This window comes from Mustela putorius, unplaced genomic scaffold (genome assembly GCF_011764305.1).
Source record: "Mustela putorius furo isolate JIRA1106 unplaced genomic scaffold, ASM1176430v1.1 tig00003845_pilon_pilon_pilon, whole genome shotgun sequence".
Classification (NCBI taxonomy): domain Eukaryota; kingdom Metazoa; phylum Chordata; class Mammalia; order Carnivora; family Mustelidae; genus Mustela; species Mustela putorius.
In genome coordinates, this window is record NW_025421998.1 from 55,222,746 (window position 1) to 55,240,750 (window position 18,005).

The 18,005-nt window shown below is 36.1% G+C and overlaps 1 protein-coding gene across 1 annotated transcript in view; it reads left to right on the forward strand.

The window, feature by feature from the left end:
- STK31 (serine/threonine kinase 31) overlaps positions 1 to 18,005 on the forward strand; it is an 89,577-nt gene that overhangs the window by 64,903 nt on the left and 6,669 nt on the right. The window contains 1 exon segment of the mRNA XM_004743318.3: positions 14,525 to 14,593. Coding sequence (XP_004743375.3) covers positions 14,525 to 14,593 — 69 coding nt within the window.

Sequence of the window (18,005 nt, forward strand, 5' to 3'; positions counted from 1 at the left end):
CTTGAGTAAGTGTTCCTGCTTACACTATAAACCTAGTAGCTGCTTTTTTATCCATGGCTTAAATTTACTCTTCCTACAGATTATGAGGGATTAAGTATTAACAAGGAAGGAATGTCTGTTTTTACTTCTTTTGCATAGCATTGTACTTGAGATTCTAGCCCAGGGGTCAGCAGAGTTATTTTTAAAAGGCCAGATGGTAAATATTTTAGGTTTTGGGAGTCATATGGTCTCTGCTACTGTGGAAAGTAGCCATAAATACATTTAAATGAATGAATGGCTGTGTTCCAATAAAGCTTTACTTATGGACATTGAAATTTGTATTTCATATAATTTTCATGTGCCATGAAATAGATAGTATTCTTTAATTTTCTTTTAAACATTTAAGAATGTGAAACTGTTCTTGGATTATAGACTGTACACAGATAAGCAGTGGCATAGATTTGGCATGCGGGCCATAGTTTGCTGATCCTGGTTTTAGCCAGTATGATGAGGCAACAAAAATCAATAAAATGCATACAGTTTAAAAATAAAGAAGTAAAGCTGTTTTTATTTGAAGATGAAATTAATTATGTGCAGTCTTTACGACTGTATTTAAGAGCTACTGGAGTTAACAAATTTAGCCAGGTTGCAAGATGCAAAATCAGTATAATTAGCTGGGTTTCTATATACTGGCAACAAACGATAGGAAATTGAAATTAAAAAGTCATTTACATGGGTATTAAAAATATGGAATTTTTAGGGATAAATATGACAAAAAATGTTCAAGATCTGTACCCTGGAAACTATGATGTATTGTTGAGAGAGATTAAAGGAGACATAATTAAATGGAGAGCTGCATAATGGTCATGGACTATAAGAGTAAATGTTGTATGGATGTGAATTCTTTTTCTTTTTTCTTTTTTTTTATTTTATTTTTTTGAGAGAAAGAGCATAAGCAAGGGGAGGGGCAGAGCATGAGCTGGGGGAGGGGCAGCGGGAGCAAGAGAGACCACTGAGAAGGGAGTCTGACTGACATGGGGCTCTATTCCAGGACCCTGGGATAAATGGGTCTATGGATTCAATACAATTTCAACAAAAATGATTCTAGGCCTTTTTTTTTTTAAAGAGTAATTGACAATCAGGTGTACTTTGTATCAAAATATATGGAAACTGTGGTAGCTACAATAGTTTTGAAAATTTAAACTACCTGATTTTAAGACTTAATAAAATTATAATAATGAATCAAACATTGTGATGTTGGTGTAAAGTTGAACATACAGAATGATGGAACAGCATAAAGACAGTAGAAATAGAAGAAATAGTAGAAATATATGATCAGTTGATTTTTGACAAAGATTTCAAGGGAATTCTGTGAGGAAAATGATCATCTTCAACAAGTGGTGCTGTAACAACTGGGTATCTACATATAAAAAATAAACTGACTTAATCCTTGCACAATTTATAAAAATTAAATGTATATTAGATTTAAATGTAAAACTGAAGTCTTTATTTTTTTAATAAATTAATTAACATATATTGTATTGTTAGTTTCAGAGGTAGATTCCTTGGTTACATATAATACTCAGTGCTCATTACTTCAAGTGCTCTCCTTAATGCCCATCACCCACTTACCCCATCTCTCTCTACCCACCTCCCATCCAGTAATCCTCAGTTTGTTTTCTATAGTTAAGAGTCTCTTAGGATTTGTCTACCTGTCTGATTACTTCTTATTTTATTTTTCCTTCCCTTCCCCTGTGTTCATCTGTTTTGTTTCTTCAGTTCCACATATGCATGAAGTCATATATTTGTCTTTCTCTGATTGACTTTGTTAAGCATAATACCCTTTAGTTCTATCCACATCACTGCAAATGGTAGAATTTCATTTTTTTGATAACTGAGTAATATTCCATTGTATATATATACCACATCTTCTTATTCATCAGTGGATGGACATCTGGGCTCTTTCCATATTTTGAATTGCGGACATTGCTGCTATAAACATTGTGGTGCATGTGCCTCTTAGAATTACCATTAAAACTTAAGTCTTTAAAACTGGTATAAAACATAGGAAATTATTTTATTAACTTTGAGTTTGGCAAAGATTTCTTGTAATAGGATATTAAAAAACATCAAGCATAAAAGAAAAAAATCAGGGGCGCCTGGGTGGCTCTGCCTTTGGCTCGGGTCATGGTCCCAGGGTCTTGGGATCTGAGCCCCGCATCAGGCTCTCTGCTCAGTGGGGAACCTGCTTCCCCCCCTCTCTCTGCCTGCCTCTCTGCCTACTTGTGATCTCTTTCTGTCAAATAAATAAAAATCTTAAAAAAAATCAGTAATTCATATTTGATCAAAGTTCAAAACTTTGCTTTTCAGCAGACACTTCTACAAAAATGAAAGGCAAGACATACACAGACTGGGAGAAAGTATTTGCAAAAAGCATGTATCTAGTTTACTAAGAGCTCTTAAAACTCAATGAGACGACAGCTCAGTTTAAAAATGGACAAATTTGTTTAAATAGACATTTTACAAAATAGGATGCCTAGATGGTAAATAAACATGGGAAAAGATGCTCTCAGTATCTTTAGTTATTAGGCAAAAGCAAATAAAAACCAAAATGTGGGGCACCTGAATGGCTCAGACAGTTTAGGTGTCTGCCTTTGGCTCAGGTCATGATTCCAGTGTCTTGGGATCAAGCCCCACATCTCCCTCTCCCACTCCCCCTGCTTATGTTCCCTTTCTTGCTGTGTCTCTCTCTGTCAAATAAATAAAATCTGAAAAAAAAAAAAAACCCACCCCAAATGATATATTACTATACTTCTACTAGGATGCCTAAAATCAAAAAGAGTGACCATACCAAGTGTTGACTAGGATGTGTAACAGCTGCAACTCTCATATATTGCTGAGAGTAATGTAAGTGGAGCAACCATTCTGAAAACGAAATTTGGCAGTTTGTTAAAAGGTTAAACATAAAACCTCTCATGTGACTCAGCCATTTTTACTCCTACGTAGTTAGCCAAGAAACATAAAAGCATATGTCCACACAGAGTTGTATGCAAATATTCAAATATTCAAATATTTTTAATAGCCCCAAACTGGGAAGAACTGAAATACTTATCAACTAGGTGAATGGATAAACAGTTTGCTGTATATCTATTGGAATATTACTAGCAATAAAAAGGAAAGAACTATCAATACATCCAATAATATGGATGAATCTTAAAATCATCCTGCAGGCTAAGGAAACCAGAGGAAAGGAAGACTACATATTTTTTGGTTCTATTTATATAAACTTCTGAAAAGTGTACACTTACCTTTAGTGACATAAAGGAGATCATTAATGCCTGGGGTTTGAGGGGAGAGGAGAAACAGGAGGGATGGATTATAAAGTGGCATGACCAAATTTTTTTGGCATGATCACTATGTTTCATTAGCTTGACTATGGTGATTTTGTAGGTATATACATAGATCAAAACTAATCATACTACCTTAAAATATATGTAGTTTGTTGAACATCAATTATATCTCAGTAAAGCTATAACCAAAAGAGTGTTTATACCTACACACATGGTAATCATAGGGGATCTCATTTCTCACTTAATTATTATTATTATTTTTTTTAAAGATTTTATTTATTTATTTGACAGAGAGAAATCACAAGTAGATGGAGAGGCAGGCAGAGAGAGAGAGAGAGAGAAGCAGGCTCCCTGCTGAGCAGAGAGCCCGATGCGGGACTCGATCCCAGGACCCTGAGATCATGACCTGAGCCGAAGGCAGCGGCTTAACCCACTGAGCCACCCAGGCGCCCTCTCACTTAATTATTCACAAATTTTAGCCTTTTGCTGGCTTGTGTATTTAGAGTTTGGCTTCATAGAACCATCATAGCCTTGGAAATGATTAAACTGGCATCATTTTAATCATTGCTTCAGTAATCTATTTCTTTACATCAGAGCGATGAAAGTAAATGTGTTGTCTATTTTTATGTTCCTCAGAGCTGTCATATGATACCATTTATGTATGGTAATAGTCTTTATTTAATCTATTTTCTTTCTTCTTCAAATGGTAGTAAAGAGCTCTATATGAGTCCGTACACTTTTGTGCTGAATTTCTGCTCTTCTTTAGTGTTAAGTTCTTTTAAAATTAAGTTTTTTTAGTAATCTCTATGCCCAATGTGGGGCTCAGACTCACAACCCAGAGATCAAAATTGCATGCTCTACCAACTGAGCAGCCAGACACCCCTAAAACTTTATTTTCTAACTAGCATGTAGTACGGTTGACTATTTTTGGCATTCAGTCCTATGAATTTTAACATATGTATAGATTAGTATAATTATCATAATTAGGATGAAGAGCTCTTCCATAATTCGAAAAAACTTCGAACTGCTGTCCCTTTGTAGTCCCTCCCCCTAACTTTTAACCCTTGGGAACTGTTGCTGTTTTCTCTATCACTGTGGGTTTTTTTTTTTTTTTTAAGAATGTCATATAAATGGTGATTATGAACCTTTTGAGACTAAATTCTTCACTCAGCATGTCTTTGAGATTCATCTAAGTTGTTTAGTATAGCAATAGTCTTCCTTTTTTGTTGCTGAGTAGTATTTATCAATGTGTCAGGTTTATCTGTTTACCCATGAAAGGACATTGGGTTGTTTACAGTTTTTGGCTATAAGTATAGCTGCTGTGAACATTTTTATATAGGTTTTATGTTTATGTTTATTTTAATTTCTTTAGGATAAATACCAGGAGAGAGATTGATAGATTGTAATTATAGGTATAACTTTATAAGGATTTGCCAAACATTTTGCATGCACACAGTGGTGAATGAGAGTTTTAAAGCTCTTCATTATTGTTAACATTATTGCTTTTATTTTCTGTTTTGGGCATTTCTCATAGGTGTATAGTACTTGTCTCATTGTGGTTTTAATTTAAATCTCTCTGATGGTTAATGATGTTGTATATCTTTTTATTTCCTTGCTCATATCCTCTGTGGTGAAGTGTCTGTTTAAGTCTTTTTCCCAGTTTCAAATTGGATTTCTTAATATTGAGTGGTGAGCTTAAAAATATATTCTAGTGGCTGGGTGGCTCAGTAGGTTAAGTGTTTTCCTTTGACTAAGGTCATGATCCCAGAATCCTGGGATTGAGGCCCTTCCTTGAGCTCCTTGCTCAGTAGGGAGTCTGCTCCTCCCTCTTCCTCTGTCTGCCACTCTCCCTGCTTGTGTTCTCTGTCAAATAAATCTTACACACACACACACACACACACACACACACACACACACAGAGTCTAGATGTAAATCCCTTCTCAGGTGTCATTTACAAACATTTTTCCTAGTCTACAGCTTATAATTTTATTCTCCTAACAGTGTCTTTTTGCAGAGAAAAAGGATTTGATTTTTATGAAGTTCAATTTATTATTGTTTTCCTTCTGTGGATTATGTTTTGGTATTATATCTAAGAATTCTTTGCCTAATCCAGGGTCATGAAGATTTTCTCTTGTTATTCCCCTCAAAAAACTTTCTAGTTACATGCTTTACGTTTAGCTCTAGGATCAGTTTTGATGTAATTTTTGTATAAGGAGTGAGGTTTATGTCAATGTCTGTGTTCTTTGCAGTGGTGTTGTTCCAACACCATTTGTTAAAGGCTTATTTTCTCCTGACTTTCCTTGGCCTCTATGTAAAATATTAGTTGGTCATATTTGTGTAAGTCTGTTTCTGGACCCTATTCTGTTCCATTGAGCTATATATTTACCGTTTTACTAATACCACACTGTCTTGATTATTGTATCTTTGTGGTAAGTCTTAACAATTGGGTAGTAGGTACAAGGTGAGTGGGCTGGGGCTGGGCTATTGTGCAGGTGGGTATTTGTGACAGCCTGGCCCATTCAGAGTACAGGCTTGGTATGTGGATGAGTCTACCCACTACCAGAGGTGGCCCCACCATGCTGTGCCTGGCCACCTGTTCAGCCTGGAGCAGCTGTGCTGGCTCAGGATTCTTTACTGGAAGCTGGCTGCTGACAAATATGAGAATGATCAATAATTAGAGAAGATCTGAAGAGAAACTACTCTTACATGGACATAATAACCATATATGAAGTAAACTACTGAAGTATGAAGAAAAGATTAAGATATTCTATGAGGAGCATTTGCACCTGGATCTGCTACATCCTCGATGGGTACTTTGATGTGAGAGATAAAGAGGACCAGTGGATCCTCATTCTCACAGAAGAAGGAGACATGATAGCTCTTCCTGCAGAGATTTATTTTATTTTATTTTATTTTTTTAAAAGATTTTATTTATTTATTTGATAGACAGTGAGAGAGAGCGTGAATGAGGAGAAGGTCAGAGGGAGAAGCAGACTCCCCATGGAGCTGGGAGCCCAGTGCGGGTCTCGATCCTGGGACTCCAGGATCATGACCTAAGCTGAAGGCAGTCGTCCAACCAACTGAGCCACCCAGGCGCCCAGAGATTTATTTTTCAGCCTAGTCTCATCTAGAATGTAATCCTTTTCCCTGCTTTAGTTTTCTCTCAACATACTATATATTTCTTTTATTTGTGTTTATTATTGTCTGCTTCTGCCAGTAGAATGTAAGCTTTTTGGGGACAGATTGTGTGTCTTACTTGCTGCTGTATCTGCTGTGTGCCTGGTGCAGAAGAGGCATTCACATACTAACTGAGTAAATGCAGGTCTTTATGGTATCAGAATGAATGTTTAAATTTTAGCCACAATTATGTACTGAAGTAGTAGGCTTTTTTTTTTAAGTACGCCATGTTTTCTTGGTGAGTTCATCTACTCATTTTTTTATTTAGGGCACCTTATACATTTCTTTGGAAACTTGTTTGAAGATTTTTTAAAATTCCAACTCCTAATGTATTTCTAGGAGATGTTAGTATTCATACTGATCCATCGAACAACTAACCTTGGGTTTTCTGGACCTTCTTAACAACTTAAGATGCGTACCTTCTTGTAATTTCAGTTGAACCTTCTAAAAACAGGGTGTTGTGATCCTGTGTAATTTTTCCTTTACAGAAGTAGTAGAATTCAGTCGAGTGCATTTTTATCTTGACAGGATTTCCTAACCTCTCATTTTACTATAACTGCTCTTAAATTTCCGATATGTTTTTCTACACTTTCTTTTCTCCTCATGTGTCAGCAACCTTCTAGCTTCTCTTCTTTCCTTCATCAGCCTTGAACACCATCATAGAACATTCAGACTATCCTGTATTCCCTTTTTATTCCTTTTCTTCCCTTTAGTCTCTTTGAGACCTTAATTCTAGGTAAGTTTTATGGCCTGCTATATATGTTTAAAAAAAGTTCTTACTGATTTCAAAAAAAGTTTTATTTTCATGTGTGAATAAATTTTATTAAAGTCATATATTTGGGGCGCCTGGGTGGCTCAGTGGGTTAAAGCTTCTGCCTTCGGCTCGGGTCATGATCCCAGGGTCCTGGGATCGAGGCCCACATCCGACTCTCTGCTCCGTGGAGAGCCTGTTTCCTCCTCTCTCTCTCTGCCTGCCTCTCTGCCTTCTTGTGATCTCTTTCTGTCAAATAAATAAATAAAATCTTAAAAAAAAATTGTAAAGTCATATATTTGATTTTTCCCATAGTATGACCAAATATTGATAATTTAAGGACATTATTATGTCTATTTTATAACACGATGATAACATCCTCCCTTGCTAGGAGTACATAAAGCATTTTTGGCACTTAACTAAGTACTTTAAGAAACTAATTGCCCACTGTGAGGGAGCCCATTGTTATCTCAGGTGTGGACATGAGGATTATGTGAGTTAAGGAAGGACATTGCTGCTTCTTAAGTGATGTCCCATCACAGAATTTCAGTCTTTTTAAAAAAAATTATTTATTTATTTATTTATTTGACAGACAGAGATCACAAGTAGGCAGAGAGGCAGGCAGAGAGAGAGGGGGAAGCAGGCTTCCTGCTGAGCAGAGAGCCCGATGTGGGGCTTGATCCCAGGCCCCTGAGATCATGACCTGAGCTGAAGGCAGAGGCTTTAACCTACTGGGCCACCCAGGCGCCCCAGAATTTAGTCTTTTGAGGCTTTGTGCAGACCACCTTCTCCTTTCACTAAACATATTATTAAGTCTTGAAGGCATAGCCATTACTGAAGCCAATGATGAATAGTTTTGATCCTTCATGGTTTCTCATGAGAAATCCACTGTCGTTTGAATCATTGGTTTCTAGGTAATGTGATGTTTTTCTTTAGCACTTATACAGTTTTTCCTTGTCTTTAGTTTTCTGCAGTTTGATTATGATGTGTCTTGGCATATATTTTTTGGGTTTACTCTCTTTGAGGCTTGCTTGTCTTCAATTTGTAGATTTAGGGTTTTCACCAAATTTGTAAGATTTGGTTCAGCAATTATTTCTTCACATGGTTTTGTTGACCCTGTACTTTTCTTCTTGTTTTCTGAAGTTCTGATGACATAAATTTTGGATCATTCTCTGACTGTTTCACAGGTTCCTGAGATTCTGTCTATTTTTGGGGTTTCTATTCAAATTGGGTACTTTTCTGTTCTTCTTTCTTTAATTTCATTGGTGATTTCCTCTGTCATACTCCTCATGCCGTTGAGCCAATGAGTTAAAAACATTTTCTGTTCTTTTTCAGTTCTAACATTTCCTTTTGGTTTTCTCTATATCTTCTGTGTTTTTCTCTGCTGAGGCTATTATTTTGTTTGTTCCATGTGTGTTTTATCTTTAAGCATTGTTATGATGGCTCCTTTAAAATCTTTGTCAGATAATCCCTCTGTGTCATCTTGGTATTTCTTGGCTGTCTTTTTCTTATTCAGGTTGGGATTTTTTTGGTTCTTAGTCTGGCATGTCGTATCCAATCATATTTTGAACATTTTGGTATTATGTTCTGAGACCCTGCATCCTATTTAACCTTCATTTTTTGGAGATAGGCCCCCAGTTAATGTAGTGTACAGTTTCAAATATGATTAGATCTTCATCTCCTCCCTGGCTCTGCTAACACCACCCCAGCAAATGCAGAATGCTAAATTGTGGTGAATGCCTTGCCTCCTCTCATTGCTGATGGGTGGCAGTGGAAATTCATCTCTCCATGGAGTCCTGTTGACACTGGGGAACAGGAGCCATACTTAAATGTCTGCTTTACCACCACCACCTTATTTTACTTTCTTGTGCCTTTTGCTGCCTGGTAAGCCTGGAAGTTCTATTTTCCACTGGGTCCTGCTGACACTTGGGGAGTCTCACTAACACTGCCTCACATTGCTCTGTTCCACTTTGTTGCTTCTGAGTAGGATTGGAATTTAGCTTCCCTGCTGGGTCCCAGTGACAGTATCACTTAGGTAGAGTGCCAGCTGATGCCTTCTCACATTGCCTTGTTCTGCCTCTTTGTTGATGGTGGAGATGAAAATCCAGCTTCCCACTCAGCCCCGGTGACACTCGGTGGTATGGGGGAGTTTTTCATTTAGTTTTTAACTGGAGTAGGGAATATTACAGGAAAGTTTTTTATACTACGGGACCACTGTCTTCCCAATTCTTTGGCTAAAGGGATCAGGCTTTTCTAGGGGTGGATTTTTTTTTTTTTTTTTTTTTTTTAATCTGTGGCTCTTGGGGTTTCTGAATTGCATTTTTTTCTAGCACTCCCTCTGCAATATAGGAGGTTCAAAAGGAGAACTCAGGATATTCAAGTCCCCAAGGTGTTCCTAGGTACTTCACCTTCTTCTTTCCACTTTTTAGAGTCTTATGTTTGTGTGTTGATTTCTTTTTTTAGGCTGAAGCTGAGTGAGACTACTCCATTTTGTCTGGGATCCGTTGAATGCCTTTATACTTTGGAAGCTGAATGCTTTTGCAGAATATCACCACTATATCAGTTTAATTTCTTTTGGGTCCTCAGTGCTTTCTTTTAGTCCTTTCACTTGCCCACAGCCATCTCATTCTCATATTTCCCTCAGAGCTTACTTTTAAACCTTTTACTGCTTTCCTCAAGTACCTATTGAAATCACACTCTCATTCTTTTCAGTTTACCTTACTCCTTATTTTCTTGAAGGAAAAAAATGAGGTCATGTGTGCTTTCTCTCAAATTTCAGTTCTTCTGTTTACAAACTAATCATTTCTTTACCCAGTCTTCTGTCTTCTAGTCCAGTTTGAAAGTATTCCTTCAGTACAAGCCATCCACTTATGGCCTTGACCCCATCCTCTCATCTTCTATTCTGAAACATCACTTTCACACTATTTTTATCTTTCTAGTACCTTCAGTGTATTTCTTTTTATTCTGCATCTTTCCTTCAGCCTAAAAATGCGGTTATTAAGTCTGGTATATCAAAAAACAAAACAAAAATCCACAGTAATTCCTTTACCCATTGTTTTCTGTGACACATCTTAGTTTTTTTGACTTTGGTGATTGGGCATTTTTTTTTTAACTCTTCCTTACTTCCTGTTAACTGTTAGTGTCCCCAAAGATTTTGCTTACATTCTATTAAAATTTTCACTGTGTAGCCTTTCCTTGGATGTTCTTATTTACTTTCAGAGTGTCTAGTGCCATTTATTTTTTAGTAGCTCCTACATTATGGCAGTAATCTGATGTTCTTGCCAGAGTTTCCAGTTGTGTATATATGCTTTACTGCTGGCTAACTTTACCTTAATTTACTAGATACTTTATCTTGTTCCAGAAAGGATACAAGGCAATCAGTTCACAGAGGTACTTTAAAACAGCAAGACATGACAAATTAAAAGTAGAAAAGAAAGAAAAAATAGCAGGGGGCGCCTGCGTGGCTCAGATGTTTAAGTGTGCCTTCCCCTCAGGTCATGATCTCAGGGTCCTAGGATCAAGCCCCACATCAGCTCTCTGCTCAGAGGCAAGTCTGCTTCTCCCTCTCCCTCTGTGATATCTCACACTTTCACTTGCTCTCAAATAAATAAAAATCTCAGGAAAGAAAGAAGGGAGGGAGGGGAGAGAGAGAGAGAAAGAGAAAGAAAAGGGGTGTGAATGTAGAGTTGAACCACCAATGAGAGTACTATAGAATGCACATCACAAACCCTTGTTTGTGCACAAACCCTGACTCACTGAGTGTCTCAGTGAGGTAAGCATCTTACTCTTGGTTTCTGCTCAGGTCATGATTGCTGAGTTGAGCCCTGCATCGGGTACTGCACTCAGTGTGGAGTCTGCTTTAGATACTCTCTCTGCTCCTCACCCCTTCTGTTTCTCTAAATAAAAAAATAAACTCTAAAAACAACAGCAACAACAAAATATACACTCAGAAATCTGTTTGGAGCTGCTAATACACAATTCATCCTCTGAAAGGGAATGGAGGGCATCTCTCAGTAAATTTCCTTGTGCTGACTAAGAAATTCCCATGTTGGATAGTTAGAAGTTACACAGATCCTGCAGTTAGGTTAGGTAGTAAGTCATGGTTTACTGATGTGGGACCTTAACCTGAGTGACACCATTTTTGAACCTGTGATTTTCTTTTTAATGCCTTCTGATTTTTAATCTGCAATTTGCTTTGCTTTGATGCAGGATAGGACATAGTTATGAGGACTCTGTTAGTCAGGGTTCAGTCAGGAAGACAGAAGCCATACTTTACGTATTTCAGTTATAAAGTGCTTTAATACCGGAACTTAAAGCTTTTATATACATTGGAAGATGTAGAATAACAGAGGTAAGGGAAGTAGTAATCTATTTCAGCATGTAACGCTTGTTTCTTAGATTCCCCATTAAGTGAAATTATATGGTATTTGTCTTTCTCTGACTTACTTGTTTTAGTATAATACTTTCCAGGTCCATCGATGTTGTTGCAACACTTAAGGTAATTATTGATATGTTGGAGGTGAATCTACTATTTTGTTATTTGTTTTGTTTGCTCTGTTTCTTTTTTATTGATTTTTCTTGACTTCTTTTGGGTTACTTGAACATTTTTAAAGAGTTGATCTTGATTTATTATTTTTTTAAAATATTTTATTTATTTGACTGAGATCACAAGTAGGCAGAAAGAGAGGGGAAGCAGGCTTCTCGCTGAGCAAGAGAGCCTGATGTGGGGCTCGATCCCAGGACCCTGAGACCATAACCTGAGCTGAAGACAAAGGCTTAACCCACTGAGCCGTCGAGCCACCCCTATTATGGTGTTTTGAATGTATTAACTTCTGTAGTTTTCTGAGCAGTTGGTATGGGTATTATAATATATATATGTGTCTTATCACATTCTACTAGTATCAGTGTTTCAACACTTTGAGTGAAGTGTAAAAGCCTTTTGTTTAAGTTCCTTCACCCTACCCACTTTTAACTATCATTGTTTTAAGTGTCTGATAGTATAATGTAATAACTTTTGTTTCAGTCATTATATATGATTTAGGAAACTTAGGATGAGAAGGATAGTTTTTGACATTCCCTTATATTTCTGTTCTTTCCATTGTTATTCCTTCCTAATGCTCCAGTACTCTTTCAAAGGGCACAACGTAGGGGAGGGACAGAGAGAGTGAGAGGGATAAGCAGATTCCCCACTGAGTGGGGAGCCCCAAGATCATGACCTGAGCTGAAGGCAGATGCTTAACTAACTGAGCCACCCAGGTGCCTGGAAAACTCATTTCATTTTTGGTTGAAGCTTCCTTTACCCAGTCTTTAAGAATGTGTCTTCTCAAGACATATTCTTTTAGTTCTCCTTTATCAATGAACATTTTGATTTCACTTTTTTCCTGAGGGATAATTTCACTGGATATAAAGTTTGTGGTTGAAAGTTCTTTTCTCTTAGCAGTTGAAAAATGTTGTGCCACTTCCTTCTGGTTTCCATGGTTTCATATAAGAAATTCTCTGTTATTCAAGTTGATATCTCTCTGTAGATAATGTTTTTCTTTGGTTGCTTTCAAGATTTGTTTTTGTTTTTAGTTTTCAGAAGTTTCATTAATTTGAGTTTATCCTAGATGAGTCATTTTTTGTTGTTTTGGATGTGGGGGTCATAAGGCACTCCAGTCCTGGGTTTTTTTTTAACCAGTTTGTCTTCCTCTTTACTCTCTCATAGACCTCCTTTCTTGTGTTCTGTTATTTCTAACATAGTTTTACTTAGTGCTAAGGAGAAGGAAGAAACCGTAAGTCCTTTTGCTCATTTTAAAACTACAATGTATGGAAATTATTTGAATCTGGATTTAAGTAAACTATATGAAAGTATAATAATTTCTGGTATTTATGGGATGATAAAAGTTTTAAAAACTGGGGGTACCTGGCTGGCTCAGACTATGGAGCATGTGACTCTTGATCTTGGGGTTGTAAGTTTGAATCCCACATTGGGTGTAGAGATTACTCAGAAATAAAATCATGGGACACCTGGGTGGCTCAGTCAGTTAAGTGACTGTCATTTGCTTAGGTCTTGATCCCAGCGTCCTGGGAGCAAGCCCCATGTTGGGTTCCCTGCTCAGCAGAGAGCCTGCTTCTCCCTCTCTCTTCCTGCTGCTCTGCCTATTTGTGCTCTCTCTTTATCTCTCTGTCAAATGAAAAAAAAAATCTTAAAAAAAGTTTGAAAACTGGGTAGTTTATATAGGCATATCTTGTTTCATTGTGCTTTATTGCATTTTGCAGATATAGCATTTTTTCTTTTTCTTTTACTAATTGAAGGTGCAGAATTATGTGTCAGGCAAGTTCATTGATGCCATTTTCCCAATAGCATCAGCTCACATAGTGTCTCTGGGTCATATTTTGGTAATTTTTGCAATATTTCAGACTTCTTGATTACTAGTATATTTATTCTGATCTGTGATCAATGATTATGACTCATTGAAGGTTAGATAATTAGCATTTTTTAGCAATAAGGTATTTTTAAAATTAAGGTATGTATATAGGCTTTTTTAGGCATAATGTTACTGCACAATTCATTTGACTTCTTTATTGTCATATTTGTTTAACTGAGGTAGTCTAAAACCAAATGTACAATATCTGTGAGGTATGTCTATATTAAAGAATTACTCAAAAAGAAAAAATCACTGAATTGTTAGTGGGATGATATTGTGTCAAAATAAAAGATTTTAACTTTTAGAAATATGTACTAATGTATTTACAGATGAAATTATGAGATGTATAGGATTTACCTCAAAAATAATGTATATTTTATGTATAGGGTTGATGGTTGTTGGGGCTGGGTGATGAATATGTAGGGTTCAGAGTACTTTGTGTATGTAAGAAATCTCCATATTTAACACTTTTAAAAGTTTAACATGTATCTCTTGAACATAGGTTAAGAATTAGGGAGGAAAGAAACATGCTTGATTTATTTTCCTTGTACTTAATATATGAAATCAACATTGTATAAGCTACTAAGTTTTGATATATTTTCTTGAAAGGTGAGGAAGCATTGGAATTGCTTATAGTCTATTCATCATCTCCCACTGATACTTGAGGAGCCCCAAGAACTGTTTAGTTCCTGTGAACAAGTAGTTATTAACATGAAAATGTTTTTATCCTGTAAGAGCTGATGTGTGTTTTTTGAGCTCTTTTCTTTTGTCCAGAATATGAAGAGTTCCAGATTTGACTGTGCTGTAGGATTGGCATTTTGTTACATTAGGAATTTACCCATTCTCATTTTCTTTAACAGCTTTCTGTTCAAAATCAGAAATTTGAGACAAATGAAGATGGAATCCCAAAAGTGGATCAGTTTCATTTGGTATGTGACCTTTTTGTCATTTACTGGTTGGAAACATATGCTGTAATTGTAGCAGTAATGTAAACATAAATATTTGACTGAAAATATCCTCTGCTTTTTGTAAGAATGCAAAATAGCAATTACAATAAAGAAATACTGAAAAAAAATTCAAATGCCTTTTTTACACCATTGGCAGGGAATTACTGCTAGAGAATATTATTGGATTGTACATTTGTCACACAAATTATATAATATTGTAAGTAATAACTAAAGAAAAATAGTCTTTGTTTTGTCTTCCAAAATCATATTATATTAAAATTAATGTTTTACTAATTTTACGGGCATCTAGCTGTGTCTTTTGTTTGTCATGTATCTGTCATTCATATTGCTCTGCTATTAATGTATGTATTCCACCAACATATTTTGAGTATCTGTTCCACAGTATGAATTGAACTAGATGATGTATTACCAGAACTGCAGCATTGAATAAATGAATAATTTAGAAATGGGAACCAGGGAGACAACCAAGATCTCTAGGTAGGGTATTAAGAAAGTACTTTGGAAGAAGCTAATTTGTAATTCTTCAGAGAAAGGTGAAAGGAAGAGAGGTAGGTAGAAAATGCCACCAAGTAGTTTGAGGTGAATCTTCAAGATTGAAATAAGAGTTTACAAGAGAGAATGAGGTGATGGTATTCCAGGTAAAGACAACAAATAACCTGCATTAAGACTTGAAAATATTAAATTCTTTTGAAATAGAATAGTCCTGTATGACTAGATATTAAGAGGTTATAACTATGGCAGTAAATGAGTTTATGGAATTAAAAAAATCAAGCTCTAAAAGTTCTCATGCCATTTTTTAAGAAAGAAAATGTTTATTTAAAAATAAATGGCTTGGGGCCCCGGTGGCTCAGTTGTTATATGTCTGCCTTCTGCTCAGGTCATGATTGCAGGGTCCTGGGATTGAGCCCTGCATTGGGCTCTCTGCTCAGTGAGGAGGCAACTTCCCTGTCTCCCACTCCCTCTGCTTGCATTCCTTTTCTCTCTGTGTCTCTATCAAATAAATAAATAAAATCTTTAAAAACATGGCTTAATATCTCATTTCTTTTTAGTGCTGAATAATATTCCATTTTCTGAATATACCATGGTTTATTTACCTATTCACCTACTGAAGTTCATTTAGGTTGCTTACAGATCTTGGAGTTATGAATAAACATCCATTTGCAAGTTTTTGTGTGGGCATAAATTTTTATTTCATTGGGTCAATACCAAGGAGCACAGTTGTTGGTTTATATGGTAAGAGCATGTTTAGTTTTGTTAGAAGTGACAATCTTCCAAAGTGGCTGTACTATTTTGCATTACCATTCCTGTTGCTCCACATCCTTGCCAGCATTTGATATTGTCAGTATTCTAGATGTATAGTGGTATCTTGATTTAATTTACATTTCCCTGAGACATGATGTGTGGAGCATTTTCTTATATATGCTGATTTGCCATCTGTGTCTCTTTGGTGAGGTGTCTGGCAAGGTCTTTGGCCCAATTTAAATAATGTTGTTTTCTAATTGTTGAGTTTTAAGTATTCTTTGTATATTTTGAAAAACTATTCTTTATCCGAAATGTCTTTTGCAAATGTTGTCTCATAATCTGTTGCTTGTCTTTTAATTTTTTTGACAGTGTGTTTTGCAGAGCATAAGTTTTAATTTTAATTTTAATGAAATCTAATTTGTCAGTTTTTCTTTCACGGCATTTGGTGTTGTATTTTAGAAAGTCATCACCAGACCCAACTTCATCTAGGTTTTTTCCTTTGTTATCTTCTAGGAATTTTATAGTTTTGCATTTCACATTTATGTTTTTATAATTTTTTAAAAAATATTTTATTTATTTATTTGACAGAGAGAGATCACAAATAGAGAGGCAGGCAGAGAGAGAGAGGGAAGCAGGCTCCCTGCTGAGCAGAGAGCCCAATGCGGGACTCGATCCCAGGACCCTGAGATCATGACCTGAGCCGAAGGCAGTGGCTTAACCCACTGAGCCACCCAGGCGCCCTGCATTTCACATTTAGATCTGTGATCAATTTTGTGTTAATTCTTGCGAAGAGTGTAAGGTTTCATTTTTTACATGTGGATGTCCAGTAGTTCCAGTGCTATTTGATAAAAAGGCTATTTTCGGGGCATCAACCAACTGAGTCACCCAGTTGTTTAAATGTCTTCAACTCAGGGTCCTGGGATCAAGCCCTGCGTCAGGCTCTCTGCTCAGCAAGGAGTCTGCTTCTCCCTCTCACTTTCCTTCTGTGCTCTCTCTCTCAAAAAAACAAACCAACCAGACTATCTTCATTGTATTGCCTTTTCCTTTTTGTCAAATATTATTTGACTATATTTTATGCGTCTGTTTTTTTGCCATTAACATATTGGTTTATTCTTTAATATCACACAGTCTTGATTACTGTAGCTTTATAATAAGACTTGAAGTTGGATAGTGCCAGTCCTACAACTTTGTTCTTGAATATTGTGTTGATTATTCTGAGTCTTATTGCCTTTCCATGTAAATTTTAGAATTAGTTTGTTCATATCCACAAAATAACTTGCTGAAAGTTTGGTTGGGATTGTACTGGACGTACAGATCAAGTTGGGGAGAATTGATACGTTGACAATACTGAGTCGTCTTATCCATCAGTATAGAATATCTCTCCATTTATCTAGTTTTTCTTTAATATACATATATTTTTAATATTTTATTTATTTATTTGTCAGAGAATGAGAGAGAGAAAGGCAGGCAGAGGAGGAAGCAGACTCCCTGCTGAGCAAGGATGCTTAACTGAATGAGCTACCCAGGCATCCCTCTTTAATATCTTTAATCAGAGATTTGTAGTTTTCCTCATATAGATCTCATACCTATTTTGTTAGATTTATACCGAAGTATTTTGTTTTTTTGGTGTGCTAATATAAATGGTATTGTGTTTTTAAATTCAAATTCCACTTGTTCATTGCTGTATTTAGGAAAGTGATTGACTTTTGTATATAAACTTTATATGTGGCAACCTTGCTATAATCAGTTACTAGTTCCAGGAGTTTTTTTCTGATGCCTTCAGAATTTCTATATAGACAATCATGTCATCTGTCTATAAACAAAAAGTTTTTCTTCTTCTTTCCAGATAACATAGTGTCATGCCATCTTGATTATTTGGACTGTAATGAAGGAACACATACAGTTTAACTCTGTAGTCCTTTAATTTATTTGACCACAGAAACATTGTGTTTTATAGCATCTAATATTCCATGAAATTAGCTTTTAAAAAGCTCAGTAGAAATGATTAGTAAGGAGCTTTGCCATACTTCTTGGATAGTAGTAAAAAAAGAAATTTGGAGATGACTTTTGGGAGACCATGAAGTTGTTTATTACACTTGCTGGCTGTAGTATAGAATGAGATAACAAAGAT